Source organism: Loxodonta africana, chromosome 1 (assembly GCF_030014295.1).
Source record: "Loxodonta africana isolate mLoxAfr1 chromosome 1, mLoxAfr1.hap2, whole genome shotgun sequence".
NCBI lineage: Eukaryota > Metazoa > Chordata > Mammalia > Proboscidea > Elephantidae > Loxodonta > Loxodonta africana.
The window spans coordinates 181,589,532-181,603,201 of record NC_087342.1 but is presented as its reverse complement, the minus strand read 5'-3'; the positions used below and the strand labels follow the sequence as shown (position 1 = coordinate 181,603,201).

General features: G+C 38.5%; 1 protein-coding gene across 1 annotated transcript; it reads right to left on the bottom strand.

Annotated features, from left to right (window-relative positions):
• Positions 1 to 949: 949 nt before the first annotated feature.
• On the bottom strand, positions 950 to 5,809 carry CALHM4 (calcium homeostasis modulator family member 4). Its single transcript, XM_003404269.3, has 2 exons — positions 4,421 to 5,809; positions 950 to 2,039 (listed from the first exon to the last, which is right to left on the bottom strand). Exons 1-2 carry the CDS (start codon positions 4,976 to 4,978, stop codon positions 1,653 to 1,655), a joined length of 945 nt encoding a protein of 314 aa, XP_003404317.1. The 5' UTR covers positions 4,979 to 5,809; the 3' UTR covers positions 950 to 1,652.
• Positions 5,810 to 13,670: the final 7,861 nt, after the last annotated feature.

Below are 13,670 nucleotides of genomic sequence, written 5' to 3'. Positions count from 1 at the left end.
GAAAGCTCAGAATCAAACTCATTGATATTTTCCTTCCCAAAAAACCACCTGGGTCTAGTGACAGTCTAGAGGGCTGTACACATATTGACTCATACACGTATAAACATAAACTTAAAAATCTAATTAGATTTGGAAGGTCCTCAAAAACTCATTTAGTTCAGTTTCTTGCTTTCCAGCAGGTAAAGTATGATCATCCCTATTTTATAGATGAAACGATTGAGTCCCAGAAAGACTAACTGATGTGCCCACGGTTAAGTAACTAATAAATAATGGTGAGGGCGAGACAGGTCTCCTGTCTGAGGAAAGTCCTATACTACACAGTCTGTAATTGGTAAGAAACAGAAAACATTTTCTTTCCTTAAAATTCACTTTCTATTTGTTTCTATTAAGAGTTTTACAAAACAGACTCTTTATTCCATAACTGTATAAAAGTAGATCACCAAATAATTAATTGCAGTTTAGATAGTCAAGCTCTCTCTTGTCATTGAAAGTGAATCTTGACAATAAGTTGACCACTGGCAGCTGGTCCATTGCCCAGTAAGAAACCATTACTTTGGCTAAAAAGAAAGAAAAAGCCCTCTGATTGCTTGTTTTGGCCAATGACCCATAGCTTTAATGAAAATGGCAACGATCAGGTACTAAACACTACCCATCAGAAATAATCGAGATAATTTGGAAAGCTGTCAGATACTGGAGGTTCTACTTAGTAAAACCAGGCATAGAAAAGTCAGGCAGGGATTCCCTCTTGGAGTTCTAGGTAATGGATATACAAATATGGGTTGCAGCCTTGGTTCCCCAAATGGATTTTGAGTGCAAAGGTGCAATTTGATAATAACAACTTCGAAAAGGCAGATAGTATCCCTCTAGTGGAGGAGAGTTTGGGAAGTTCTCTGGATAAGCTTTATATGTAGTTGCTATAAAAATGCTCCTAGCTTGTAGGTGTTAAAAATGGCATTTATGATATAACAATGACATAGTGATGCATCGCCTTGCCCTGGTTATGGCAGGATGACTCAAGACCTTCTTGCATGGGCTTCTCCCTCGCATGTTACCATTAGAAAGAGCTGTTTCCCTTACTTCAAAAGGTCATATGTTTAAGCGTGAAGAAAGAGAAGGAGGCAGTAAAGAGTTCCTGGATATGACATAGAGGTAGAAATAGGGAAAATAAGAAAATAGAGACGGGGAAAACCATGCTGGAAGGCATTGGAATGCAAAGAGGAAAGGAGAAACTAACATTTATTAGCACTTATTTTATGAAGAGCACTGTGCAGAACACGTTACATATATTCTCACATTTAATCCTCATAACAGCTCTATGGGGTGGCTACTATCATTGTGCAGATGTCAAAATGACACACAGAAATGTTAATTCTCACACAGCTACTATGTAACAGAACCAAGATTCAAATTTTGATATGATTTCAAGTTCCAGATTGTTTTCATTAGACCAGTATGGGCATTTTAGGCATTACCACAACATCAGTGAAATTTCAAAAAGAGAGAGACTTTGGCACAATTATCGGGTAATTTTGGGTGTCCTTATGTAAATAAATATCAGAGGAGAGGGAAAAGATGAAGTGATTACACTGAAACTCCATCATCATAAAAATAAAGTATCTGTTAAGCCACCTGAACTATGAAAGGTGCTGACATCAAGGTTTTAATTCAATACTTTCTGATTTGCCTCCCTTATTATCTTCATCCACCCTGTCTCCAAGGAAGCTATAGTGACCCTGCAGTTCATCACCCATGCATAGAAAACTAGGTACCGAAATGTCTCGCCAATCCTGACAAGAAGGAATACGGATGTGTCTGACGTTTTCACTCCCGGGAGCGAAGCCAAATATTTTCTTTATGCGCTGCATGATGAGGAGCTTCGAGTGCTGCTCTGCCACTTGTTCAAAGAGCTCCCTCTCGTTATTCAGGTGGGTGGTCCAGTAGTGATGCTGCAGAGAGGTGAGGGGAGAGCAGCACCTAGCCAAACAGCGGGAGACTAGAGCAGCGATGATTGCCAAGGTGATCAAAATCCAGCCCAGCATCTTCACATGGTTATTAAAAAGAAAAACAGAAAGCATTAATACATCGAAGAGTCAAGAAACAGGCATGGCAGGAGAGATTCCTACAAAGCTGAATGCTGAAATGTGGTAAGAACTTTATTTTTCCAGCCTCTATCTAAAATGTAAACAAAGGGGCCCTGGTGATGCAATGGTTAAATGTTTAGCTGCTAACAGAAAGACTGGCTCGAACCCACACAGCTGCTCCACAGGAGAAAGACCTGGTGACCTGCTTACATAAAGACTACAGCAAAGAAAACCCTGTGAGGCAGCTCAACTCTGTTGCATGATGTTGCTATGAGTGAATTCATTCAATGTCACCCAACAACAGCAAAATATTAACAAGAGGAATTTGCTGATCATTTCATGCAGATATAGGTCTGAAAGACTATATATGAAAAAAAAAAAAAAGAAAGAAATCAGTTGCTGTCAAGTTGATTCTGACTCATGGCAATCCCATGTATGTCAGAGTAGAACTGTGCTCCAGATGGTTTTCAGTGGCTGAGTTTTTGAAAGTAGATTGCCAGGCCTTTCTTCCAAGGCACATCTTGGTGGATTTGAGACACCAACCTTTCAGTTTACAGCCAATCGTGTTAATGGTTTGTGCCACCCAGGGACTCCAAAAGAAAATATAGGCCTAGCCATTTCAACATGGCTTTTGGATTACACAGGAATTTGACCAGTTTACTTAGAATCAATTCGAGGTACTGTTCTTGAAGTGAAAGACATTATAACCCACCAAATACGCTTGATGTAAGGTACATAAACTACATTCTCTGCTTTTAGCCCGATCTTACTTCTCAACCATCAGATACAGGCTATGCATTCTGTTGGTGCTTAATAAATACTTGATAATGATGGTGATGAAAATGATGATATGATAGATAATGGTAGACTCCTATAGTGTCTTCAATTATGTTCCAACAAGTATTCATTGATATTCTTCCTGAGTTGCTCTTTACCTCCTGTTTTTCGCCACCAAAGAAGAAAATCAGTAAGGAGAATTTATTTCCCTAGACATATTATTGATAGTATAGTCTTTGTGCCTTGGGGTATCAAACAGTTTTCCTTTCCATTTCCCTCCCCTTTCAAATAGTTGTTTGTTAACCAGTTTTATGATTTGTCTTCTAAACATACTTTGAAGGAAAAATGAACTGGGTTTTTCTGTGACTGTTTAGTGTCTAGGAGTCCCTGGGAGGTACAAATGGTTAACATGCTTGAGTGCTAACCAAAAGGCTGGAGGTTCAAGTCTATCCAGAGGTACCTCAGAAGAAAGGCCTGGTGACCTACTTCTGAAAAATCAGCCATTGAAAACCCTGTGGAGCACAGTTCTACTCCGACACACAAGAGGGCACCAGAAGTAAATTTTTATTTAGTGTCTACCTTTAAAGACTGGAGTGACAGATTCCTGCTCTTAGAAATCTTTTTTTCTTTTTCTTTTTAAAATATTTACCAGTTGTGATGTAAAGTAAGAGAAACAAGTTCTACACATTTAGGAAAGCCAGCAGTGTACAGCCACAGTTTGGGAGATGAAGGTCTTTCTGCAGCTTGTGATTCATCAACAAGCCTGGAATTATCAGTGTGTGCACAGTGGGGTAGCTGTACTCTATGGAGGCTAAAACCTACAAAGTGATACTTCACCACAGCTTAACTTAACAGAGGCCAGCATGGTAGAGGAAAGGCCATCTCAAACCTGTTCCATCAAGTCGATTCGGACTCATAGCGACCCTATAGGACAGAGTAGAACTGCCCCATAGGGTTTCCAAGGAGCGCCTGGTGGATCTGAACTGCCGACCCTTAGGTTACCCATTATCTCAGCAACTATCACTTATTGAGCTCCCATTGCGGGTTGGGCATGGTGCTTGGTTATGGGTGCTTAGATGTAAATAATTTAAGATACATTCATTCTCATCACAATCTTTAAGCCTAAAGAAGGAGATAAACCAGAAAACCAAGAAATATGTTATAGTAAAATAGTTTTTGATACAGTAAACACGGATGCTGAAGAAACACAACAGAAGCGAAACTGACTTATTTGAAGAAGAGTATCAGGGAATACTTCGCAGAGGAAATGATGCTGAAATTGAGACTTAAATTATTAAAGAGAAGTTAGCCAGATGTAAGAAGCTGGCAGAGAGCTGTAATAAGGGAAGAAGACAGAAAAATAAGAGCATGAAGAGTTGATAGAATCTTTAGAAATTTGGATTCATGAGGTCACAGGGATCCTGCAGAAAAGTGGTCAGGGGCCAGATATTGAAAGACCTTGTGTGTCAAATAACACAAGAAGCAGCAGGAAAAAGAAAATTTTCCACTGGCTGTATTTGATATGGGATTGTTTTTCAGAAAAAAAAAAATCAAGAACTTACTTGAGACTGGTATCTGTGCAGAAGAGCCACTTCATCTCTTACTAGGATCACGTCAGAAGGAGCCGATCTGCAACATGGAAACCCAGCTAGGATCTCTTCTCGTTTGCTGGCACTGATGTTGTCAAATGCTGGGTAATGGTCCACAGATGTAAACTCACTTGCTGCGCATTCATAGTAGGTGCCCCTCAGTAGGGTCACTGCCAGCCACGTTAATGGAGCAACAAGTGCTCTCCCGGTGATGCTGAAGAACCTAAGGCAAGCCAGCTTGCGTTCCAGGGGGCTGATTTGGCGGCATGGAGGGGCACAACTACAGCAGTATTCGCTGGTAATTGTCCACATTTGGCTTCTCAGAGCATAGCCAGCAATCAGCAGGATCAAGGCAGGAATAACTAGAAAAGCAGAACCATAGTAGAAATTTTTCCCAACTTGACAGGGACAACTGAATGTGAAAGAGGAGAGCAGTTGTTGCCCACCAATCGTCAAAATAGCGATTAAGGAATTGATAAATGTTCCACTTCTCTGCAGAGAGGATACAATATCATTGAAAGTTGGGCTCATGGTGGGAGGCTCTTACATGAATCAGCTTGTAGTCCTTTCTGATCGTTAGACTCCACCAGCTATAGCCATTTAATGGGATAGTACTGGTTTAACTGGTTGTGTCAAGTGACCCAGCATCCCTACATGTTTAAAGGATGCTAGCATCTTTCCTTGTGTACTTTGTGAATCCTGAGCTATTAAAGGCACTTGAGATTACAGATGGAAGAAATTGAGGGACAGACTCATCTGTATGAGTGAAGAGGGAAAATTTCTTCAGTGTATCTTCCAACTAAAAAGATGGTAGGGTAGCTTGCTTACAAAGCAAACCGCTGCCATCTTCCCATGTGCTACTTTGTATGGCGTGAAATGCTGAGCACCACCAAATAAAACACTGGAAGCAAAACCAAAAATTCTTACCCTTGTACTACACCAGGATTTAGTCACCATAAAGTTACAATATAGAGAACAACAGAAATGACCACATACAAGAGCAATCCAAAGTTTAGGGGTGGCTGGAGGGTTCATGACCTAAGGATTCTGCCAGAAGATCCCAGAAGCTTTCTCAAAGAAAAATAACAAGGCCTGGTCAGCCTTACAGCCAGATCTCTCTCTCTCTCACTCTCTTTCACACATACATACACACACACAAACTCACACATTTTAACTTTGCATGTTATTGTTGTGGTTAGGTGCCATATAGTTGGTTCAGACTCATAATAACCCTATGTACAACAGGACGAAGCACTGCCCAGTACTACACCATCCTCAATCGTTGCCATGCATAAGGCCATTTTTACAGCCGCTGTGTCAATCCATCTCACTGAGGGACTTCTTCTTTTTCGCTGACCCTTTACTTTATCAAGCATGATGTCCTTCTCTAAGGACTGATCCCTCCTGATAACGTGGCCAAAGTACATGACAAGGAGTCTTAGCATCCTCACTTCTAAGGAGCATCCTGGCCATATTTCTTCCAAGACAGACTTGTTAGTTTTTCTGGCAGTCCATGGTATATTCAATATTCTTTGCCAACACCATAATTCAGCAGCATCAATTCTTCTTCAGTCTTCCTTATTCCTTGTCCATAGATTGAAAATACCATGGCTTGGGTCAGGTGTACCTTAGTCCTCAAAGTGACTTCTCACCTTTTCAACACTTTAATGAGGTCTTTTGCAGCAGATTTGCCCAGTATAATATGTTATTTGATTTCTTGACTGCTGCTTCTGTGGTATTGATTATGGATCCAAGGAAAATGAAATCCTTGACAACTTCAATATTTTCTCCATTTATCATGAACTTCGCATAAAAATTTAAGATTTGTTTGTATTGATAAATATTGCTATGTTTTATTGAAAAGTTAAGTTACAGATTTCTTTATATGGTAACTTTTTGTTACATGAAAATGATGTTTGGTTATTAATAAAGTTATGTATCTATAATCAAGAAACAAAATGATCAAATATGTACAATGTTTGATATGTTTATTTAATCAACAAACATTTGTTGTACAGCTTGTATATAAAAGGCCCTGGGCTAGGCTTGGTTGGGTTTATGCAAAGGCAGATAAGATAAAAATTTATCTTCTTAAGTACACTCTCAACTGGACATGGTTAAATACAGAACTAGCGAGTTTAAACATAGTACTGAGGAATTTATCTGGAATACAGTACAAAAAGACAAAGAAACAATATAAAAAGCAGCTATGAGAAATGGAAAGCAGATTAAGAAACTCCATGATCCATCTAATAGGAATTCCAGAAGGAAAAAATAGAGGGGAAATACAGAGAAGTAATATTTGAAGAGAAATAACTGAAAATTTTGCAAAATCAGAGAAAGTGTTAAATGTTCTGAGCATCTAAGCACATCATAGTAAAACTGAAAAGTGTTAAAAATATACAGAGATTCTTAAAAGCTACCAGAAAGAAAAGACAGCCTACAAAAGAATGACAATAGACTGACAGCAGACTTCTCATCAGTAACAATAGAAACCAAAAGACAATATCTTCAGAGTGCTTCGTGTCAGCTAACCTATCATTCAAGATTGAGAGGAAAATAAAGATACATATAAAAAGACTAAGGTAATTTCTTGCCTACAGAATATAGTTAAATATTATATATTAAAGGATATACTTCAGCAAAAAGAAAAATGTACCCTAAGGAAAAACATGGGAGCAAAAATGACAAACACAAATATATTTTAAAAATCCCTTTAATTTTTAACTGTGTAAATAACTACTTTTTATTTTAGAAGATACAACTAAGACAATACATTGCTACAATAGGATACCACTCCATATCTACTAAAATGACTAAAATTAAAAAGACCGACCATGCTGAAAGTTGTTGGTGATAAAAGTTGTTGATGATACAGAGTAACTAATGGTAGGAATGTAAAATGGTACAACCACTTTGGAAACTGTCATTTTCTTAAAAAGTCAAACATATATCTGCAATAAGATGTACAAATGAAAGCATATGTTCACATGAAACTTGTAGACAAGTGTTCATACCAGCTTTATTTATAATAGCCCCAAACTGGAAATGACTCAAATGTCATGAATAGGTGAATAGATCAACACAACTGTACATATACTGTATATTCGTATAATGGGATTTTTTACTCAGGAAAAAGAACAAACTATTGTTATATACAATAAACTGGGTTTATTGTTATATACAACATGGATGAGTTCAAAATAATTTTTCTGAATGAAATAGTTCAGTCAAAGAGTACACATTTTATATTTCTATTTATATAAAATTCTACAAAATGTAAATTAATCTACAGTGAGAGAAAGCAGACTTGTGCTTGACTAGGAAGGGGAGGAGAATGGATGAGAGGAAAGGGGCAGAGAAAACTTTTTCAGGGGATGGAAATGTTAATTACATTGATTGACTTGATGACGTCAGGAGTATATACATATGTAAGGAGCCCTGGTGGCACAGTGATTAAAAGCTCAGCTGTTAACCAAAGGGTCAGCAGTTCAAATCCACCAGCTGCTTCTTGGAAACCCTATGGGGCAGTTCTACTCTGTCCTATAGGGTTGCTATGAGTTGGAATCAACTCAATGGAAACAGGTTTAGTTTTTTTTGTTTTGTTTTGGTTTATATGTATGTCAAAACTAATCAAACTATATATTAATTCTACCTCAATAAAACTATAAAATTTTAAAGATAATCATTAAAAGAATAAAATATAATGAATAGATTATCCCCCGAACAGAGGGAATAAAAAGGGAATATTGACAGAAAAGGAGATGGTAAACAAAGGGAAAAGAATGGTAAAAATAGAAAACACAAAATAATGGCAGTAATGAGTCCAAATACATCAATAATCACAACAAAAAATTAATAGCTAGCAATTACTGAGTGTTTACTATATACTAGGCATTGTTCAAAGAAATTTATATGTATTATCTCATTTAACCCTCACAATAACCTTACGATGAGGTCCTAATGTTATCCTCAGTTTTTCACAGATGAGACAACCAGGGTGCAGAGAGATTAAGAAAGCTGCACAGGGTCACTCAGAGAGTGAGTGGAAGCATCAGGATTAGAACCAAGGTGGTCTAGCCTGAGCTTTTAACCACTATGCCAAGGCTGGATTAAACTGACATGCAGAGAGATTTAAAACATACAGCCATGCTGCTTATAAGTGACACACCCAAAACTAGACCACATAAACCTTGAAAATACATGTAGCTAGGAACGATGATATTTATATATGGCAAAACTGAACTAAAGGCAAAAAATTGTCAAAAGGGATACTTTTAGACACTATCATAACAAAAGAAAATTCATTATGAAGATATGACGATCATCTACGTGTACGTCTGTGACTGCATAACTTTGACATACATAAAACAAAAAGTGACAGAATTAAAAGAAGATATTCTTATAATCACAGAAGGAGATTTTTAATATACCTTTATCAGAAATGAGTTGATCAATTAAACATCAGAAAGGATATAAAAGATGTGAAGAACAAAATCAGCAGGCTTTGTCTATATTTGTATTTATATTCACACTTTATATATTTCCAAATCATAAAAATAAATATTTATGTAAGTGTCCATCACCACATGCCTGTCAGTTTGTGGTACTATGGGGGCTTGCCTGTTGCTGTGATGCTGGAAATTATGCCATCAGTATTCAAATATCAGCAGGGTCACACCTGGCAGACAAGTTTCGGATGTGCTTCCAGACTAAGACAGACTAGGAAAAAGGACCTGGCAGTCTACTCCTGAAAAGATTTAGCCAGGGAAAACCTTATGAACAGCAGAAGAATGTTGTTTGATATGCTGCCAGAAGATGAGTCCCTCAGGTTGGGAGGCATTCAAAAGATGACTGGGGAAAAGCTGCCTCCTCAAAGTAGAGTAGATTTTAATGACGTGGATGGAGTCAAGCTTTCGAGACCTTCATTTGCTGATGTGGCACGACTCAAAATGAGAAGAATCAGCTGCAAGCATCCATTAATAATTGGAGCGTAGAATGTGCAAAGTATGAATCTAGGAAAAATGAAAGTCGTCAAAAATGAAATGAAATGCATAAATATAGATAACCTAGGCATTAGTGTCTTGGAAGAAGTGCAGCCAGAATGCTCCTTAGAAGCAAGGATGGCGAGACTGCGTGTTACATACTTTGGACATGTCGTCAGGAGGGATCAGTCCCTAGAGAAGAACATCATGCTTGGCAGAGTACAGGGTCAGCGGAAAAGAGGAAGACCCTCAACAAGGTGGATTGACACAGTGGCTGCAACAATGAGCTTAAGCATAACAATGATTGTAAGGATGGTGCAGGACCGGCAGTGTTTCATTCTGTTGTGCATAGTGTCGCTATGAGTCGGAACCGACTCGACGGCACCTAACAACAACAACAGACATTAGTGAGCTGAAATGGACTGCTATTGGCCATTTTGAATCTGACAATCATATGGTCTATTATGCTGGGAATGACAACTTGAAAAGGAATGGCATTGAGTTCATAGTCAAAAAGAACATTTTGAGATCTATCCTTAAGTACAATGCTGTCAGTGATAGAATAAAATCCATATGCCTGCAAGGAAGACCAGTTAATATCGCTGTTATTCAACAGCCACTATTACACAACAGCCACTAAGGCCAAAGATGAAGAAACTGGAGATTTTTACCCACTTTTGCAGTTTGATATTGACTGAACATACAATCAGGATAATTACTGGAGACAGGAATGTGAAAATTGGAAACAAAGAAGAAGGAAGAGATGATGGAAAAGCTCAATAGCTTCAGTCAGAACCAGGCCAGGAGCCAACTTTGGATTAGACCATCAATTGCTCATAAGCAAATTCAAGTTGAAACTGAAGAAAATTAGAACAAGTCAAGAAGAGCCAAAGTATGACCTTGAGTATATTCCACCTGAATTTAGAGCCATTTCAAGAGTAGATTTGATGCATTGAACACTAATGAGGAAGACCAAACGAGTTGTGGAATGATATCAAGGTCATCATATATGAAGAAGGCAAAAGGTCATTAAAAAGACAGGAAAGAAAGAAAAGACCAAAATGGGTGTCAGAAGAGACTCTGGAACTTGCTCTTAAATGTTGAGTAGCTAAAGAGAAAGGAAGAAATTATGAAGTAAAAGAGTTGAACAGAAGATTTCAAAGGGCAGATGGAGAAGACAAAGGAAAGTATTAAAATCACATATGCAAAGACCTGGAGATGCAAAAGAGAACAAACTCTGCATTTCTCAAGCTGAAAGAACTGAAGAAAAAATTCAAGCCTCAAGTTGCAATACTGAAGGATTCTATGGGGAAAATATTAAATGACCAGGAAGCATCAAAAGAAGATGGAAGGAATAAGCAGAGTCACTATACCAAAAAGAATTGGTCAACGTTCAACCATTTCAGGAGGTACCATATGAGCAGGAACCACTGGTACTGAACGAAGAACTCCAAGCTGCACTGAAGGCATTGGCTAAAAACAAGGCTATAAGAATTAACGGAATACAAACTGAGATGCTCCAACAAACAGATGCAGCCCTGGAAGTACTCACTCACCTATGCCAACAAATTTGGAAGACAGCTACCTGGCCAACCAACTGGGAGAGATCTATATTTATGCCTATTCCCAAGAAAGGTGATCCCACCGAATATGGAAAGGTGATCTATATTTATGCCTTTCCCAAGAAAGGTGATCCCACCGAAAGTGGAAAGTATTGAACAATGTCATTAATATCACACACAAGTAAAATTTTGCTGAAGATCATTCAAAAGCGGTTGCAGCAGTATATCGATAGGGAACTGCCTGAAGTTCAAGCCTGATTCAGGAGAGGATGCAGAACCAGGGATATCATTGTGGATGTCAGATGGATCCTGGCTGAAAGCAGAGAATACCAGAAAGATGTTTACCTGTGTCTTATTGACTATGCTAAGGCATTCGACTGTGTGAATCATAACAAATTATGCATAACATTGCAAAGAATGGGAATTCCAGAACACTTAATCGTGCTCATGAGGAACCTATACATAGATCAAGAGGCAGTTGTTAGAACAGAACAAGGGGATAGTGCGTGGCTTAAAGTCAGGAAAGATGTGCATCAGGGTTGTATCCTTTTACCATACCTATTCAATCTGTATTCTGAGTGAATAATCTAAGAAGCTGAACTATATGAAGAAGAACGGGGCATCAGGATTGCAGGGAGACTGATGAACAATCTGCGTTATAAAGATGACACAACCTTGCTTGCTGAAAATGAAGAGGGCTTGAAGCACTTACTGATGAAGATCAAAGACCACAGCCTTCAGTATGGATTATGTCTCAACATAAAGAAAACAGAAGTCCTCACAACTGGACCAATAAGCCACATCATGATAAAGGAGAAAAGATTGAAGTTGTCACTCACTTATTCACCCAAAAGACCTCTCTAAAATGTTGAAAAGCAAAGATGTCACCTTGAAGACTAAGGTGCACCTGACCCAAGCTGTGGTGTTTTCAATCACCTTATATGCATGTGAAAGCTGGATGTTGAATAAGGAAGGCCGAAGAATTGACCACTTCAAATTGTGGTGTTGGCGAAAAATATTGAATATGCCATGGACTGTCGAAAGAATGAACAAATCTGTCTTGGAAGAAGTATAACCAGAATGCTCCTTAGGCACAAAGATGGCGAGACTAAGTCTCATATACTTTGGACATGTTATCAGGAAGGATCAGTCCCTGGAGAAGGACATCATGCTTGGCAAAGTACAGGGTCAGTGAAAAAGAGGAAGACGATGGATTGACACAGTGGCTGCAACAATGGGCTCAAGCATAACAACGATTGTGAGGATGGCACATGGCTTGGCAGTGTTTTCTTCCATTGTATGTAGGGTCGCTATGAGTCGAAACCTACTTGACGGCACCTAATAACAACAGTTGAGTGAAAATGAGGTAATGAAAATGGAAATCATGCTATAAACTGTGATGTTTGTATAAACCAGTTGCCGTAGAGTCGATTTGGCTCACGGCAATCCCATGTGTGTCACAGTTGAGCTGTGCTCCACAAGGTTTTCGATGGCTGACTTTTCAGAATTATATCACCAGGGCTTTCTTCTGAGGTCCCTCTGGGTGAACATGAACTTCCAACCTTTTGGTTAGCAGCCTAGGGCACTAATTGTCTGTACCACCCCAGGATGCCGAAATTTATATACCAAAAAAAAAAAAAAAACCAAAACAAAACATGTTGCCATCAAGTGGATTCCATCTCCTAGCGACCCTATAGGACAGAGTAGAACTGCCCCATAGGATTTCCAAGGATCAGCTGGTGGATGTGAACTGCTGACCTTTTGGTTAACAGCTGAACTCTTAGTCACTGTGCCACCAGGGCTTCAAAGTTTATATAAGTGTACATTATTATTAATCTGCTACTGAAAAGCTCCCTACAACCCACAGCCTACCAGAACTGATTTTCCTAAGAATGGTGTCATAGAACATAAGAACTAATGGAAATTTCTTAAATATTATAGAATTACATTCAATATATTCACCTACAAGAAAAATATATAATAATTAGTGCTTTATATAGTACATTATAATGTGTTTTATGACACGCATTGTCTCTTTGATACTCACAATTATTCTGTGAGGTGGTTATTATTATTGCCATCCGGCAGATGGGGAAGCTCAGCAATAAAATGGCTTGCCCACGATCACGCAGCCAGTAAAAGTCAGAACTGCAAATTTTCCTGGGCCTTCCAAATCTCCCTAGGTTCTTTCAACTATACCACAGTCCTCTTCACAGTGTTCACTAGCCTGTCTCTGTATAGCAAGAATTTTCCAGGACAAATAGGGCTAACAGATTCAAGATGTAAGAAATTGTAAGCTACTCTCTTAAACTGAATTTTATTCTCCTATTTCTGGAATAATTTTGATCCCTAGCACCCTGCCGTTGTCAGGATGAGAGGGTTTCTCATTTGAACTTTAAATATCTCTACTTGTGCATAAATAAAGATAGCCTTACAGCTAACCTCTCAGGCACTATTAAAATAGAAAAAAAGGTAAGGGCTTGTTTTCTCTGCCAGAATCATTATACATTATTAAACTGTAGAACTCCAATTTTGAGCAAGAGTTTTATAGGAAAATGTCACCTAAATTCTATCGCTCTTTGACATTACTGCTTATGAAAACAAAAAGGTTATCGGATATAGCTGAATTTTGTCATCACAAAGGATTGGGAGTCTATGTTTTGGGGACAATGTGAT

Excerpts from the sequence above, each read along its gene's own strand:
- CALHM4 (XM_003404269.3), bottom strand. The coding sequence starts at position 4,978 with ATGAGCCCAACTTTCAATGATATTGTATCCTCTCTGCAGAGAAGTGGA. Across the intron at positions 2,040-4,420 it reads TGCACAGATACCAGTCTCAA|ATGCTGGGCTGGATTTTGAT; the intron begins GTAAGTTCTTGA and ends AACCATGTGAAG.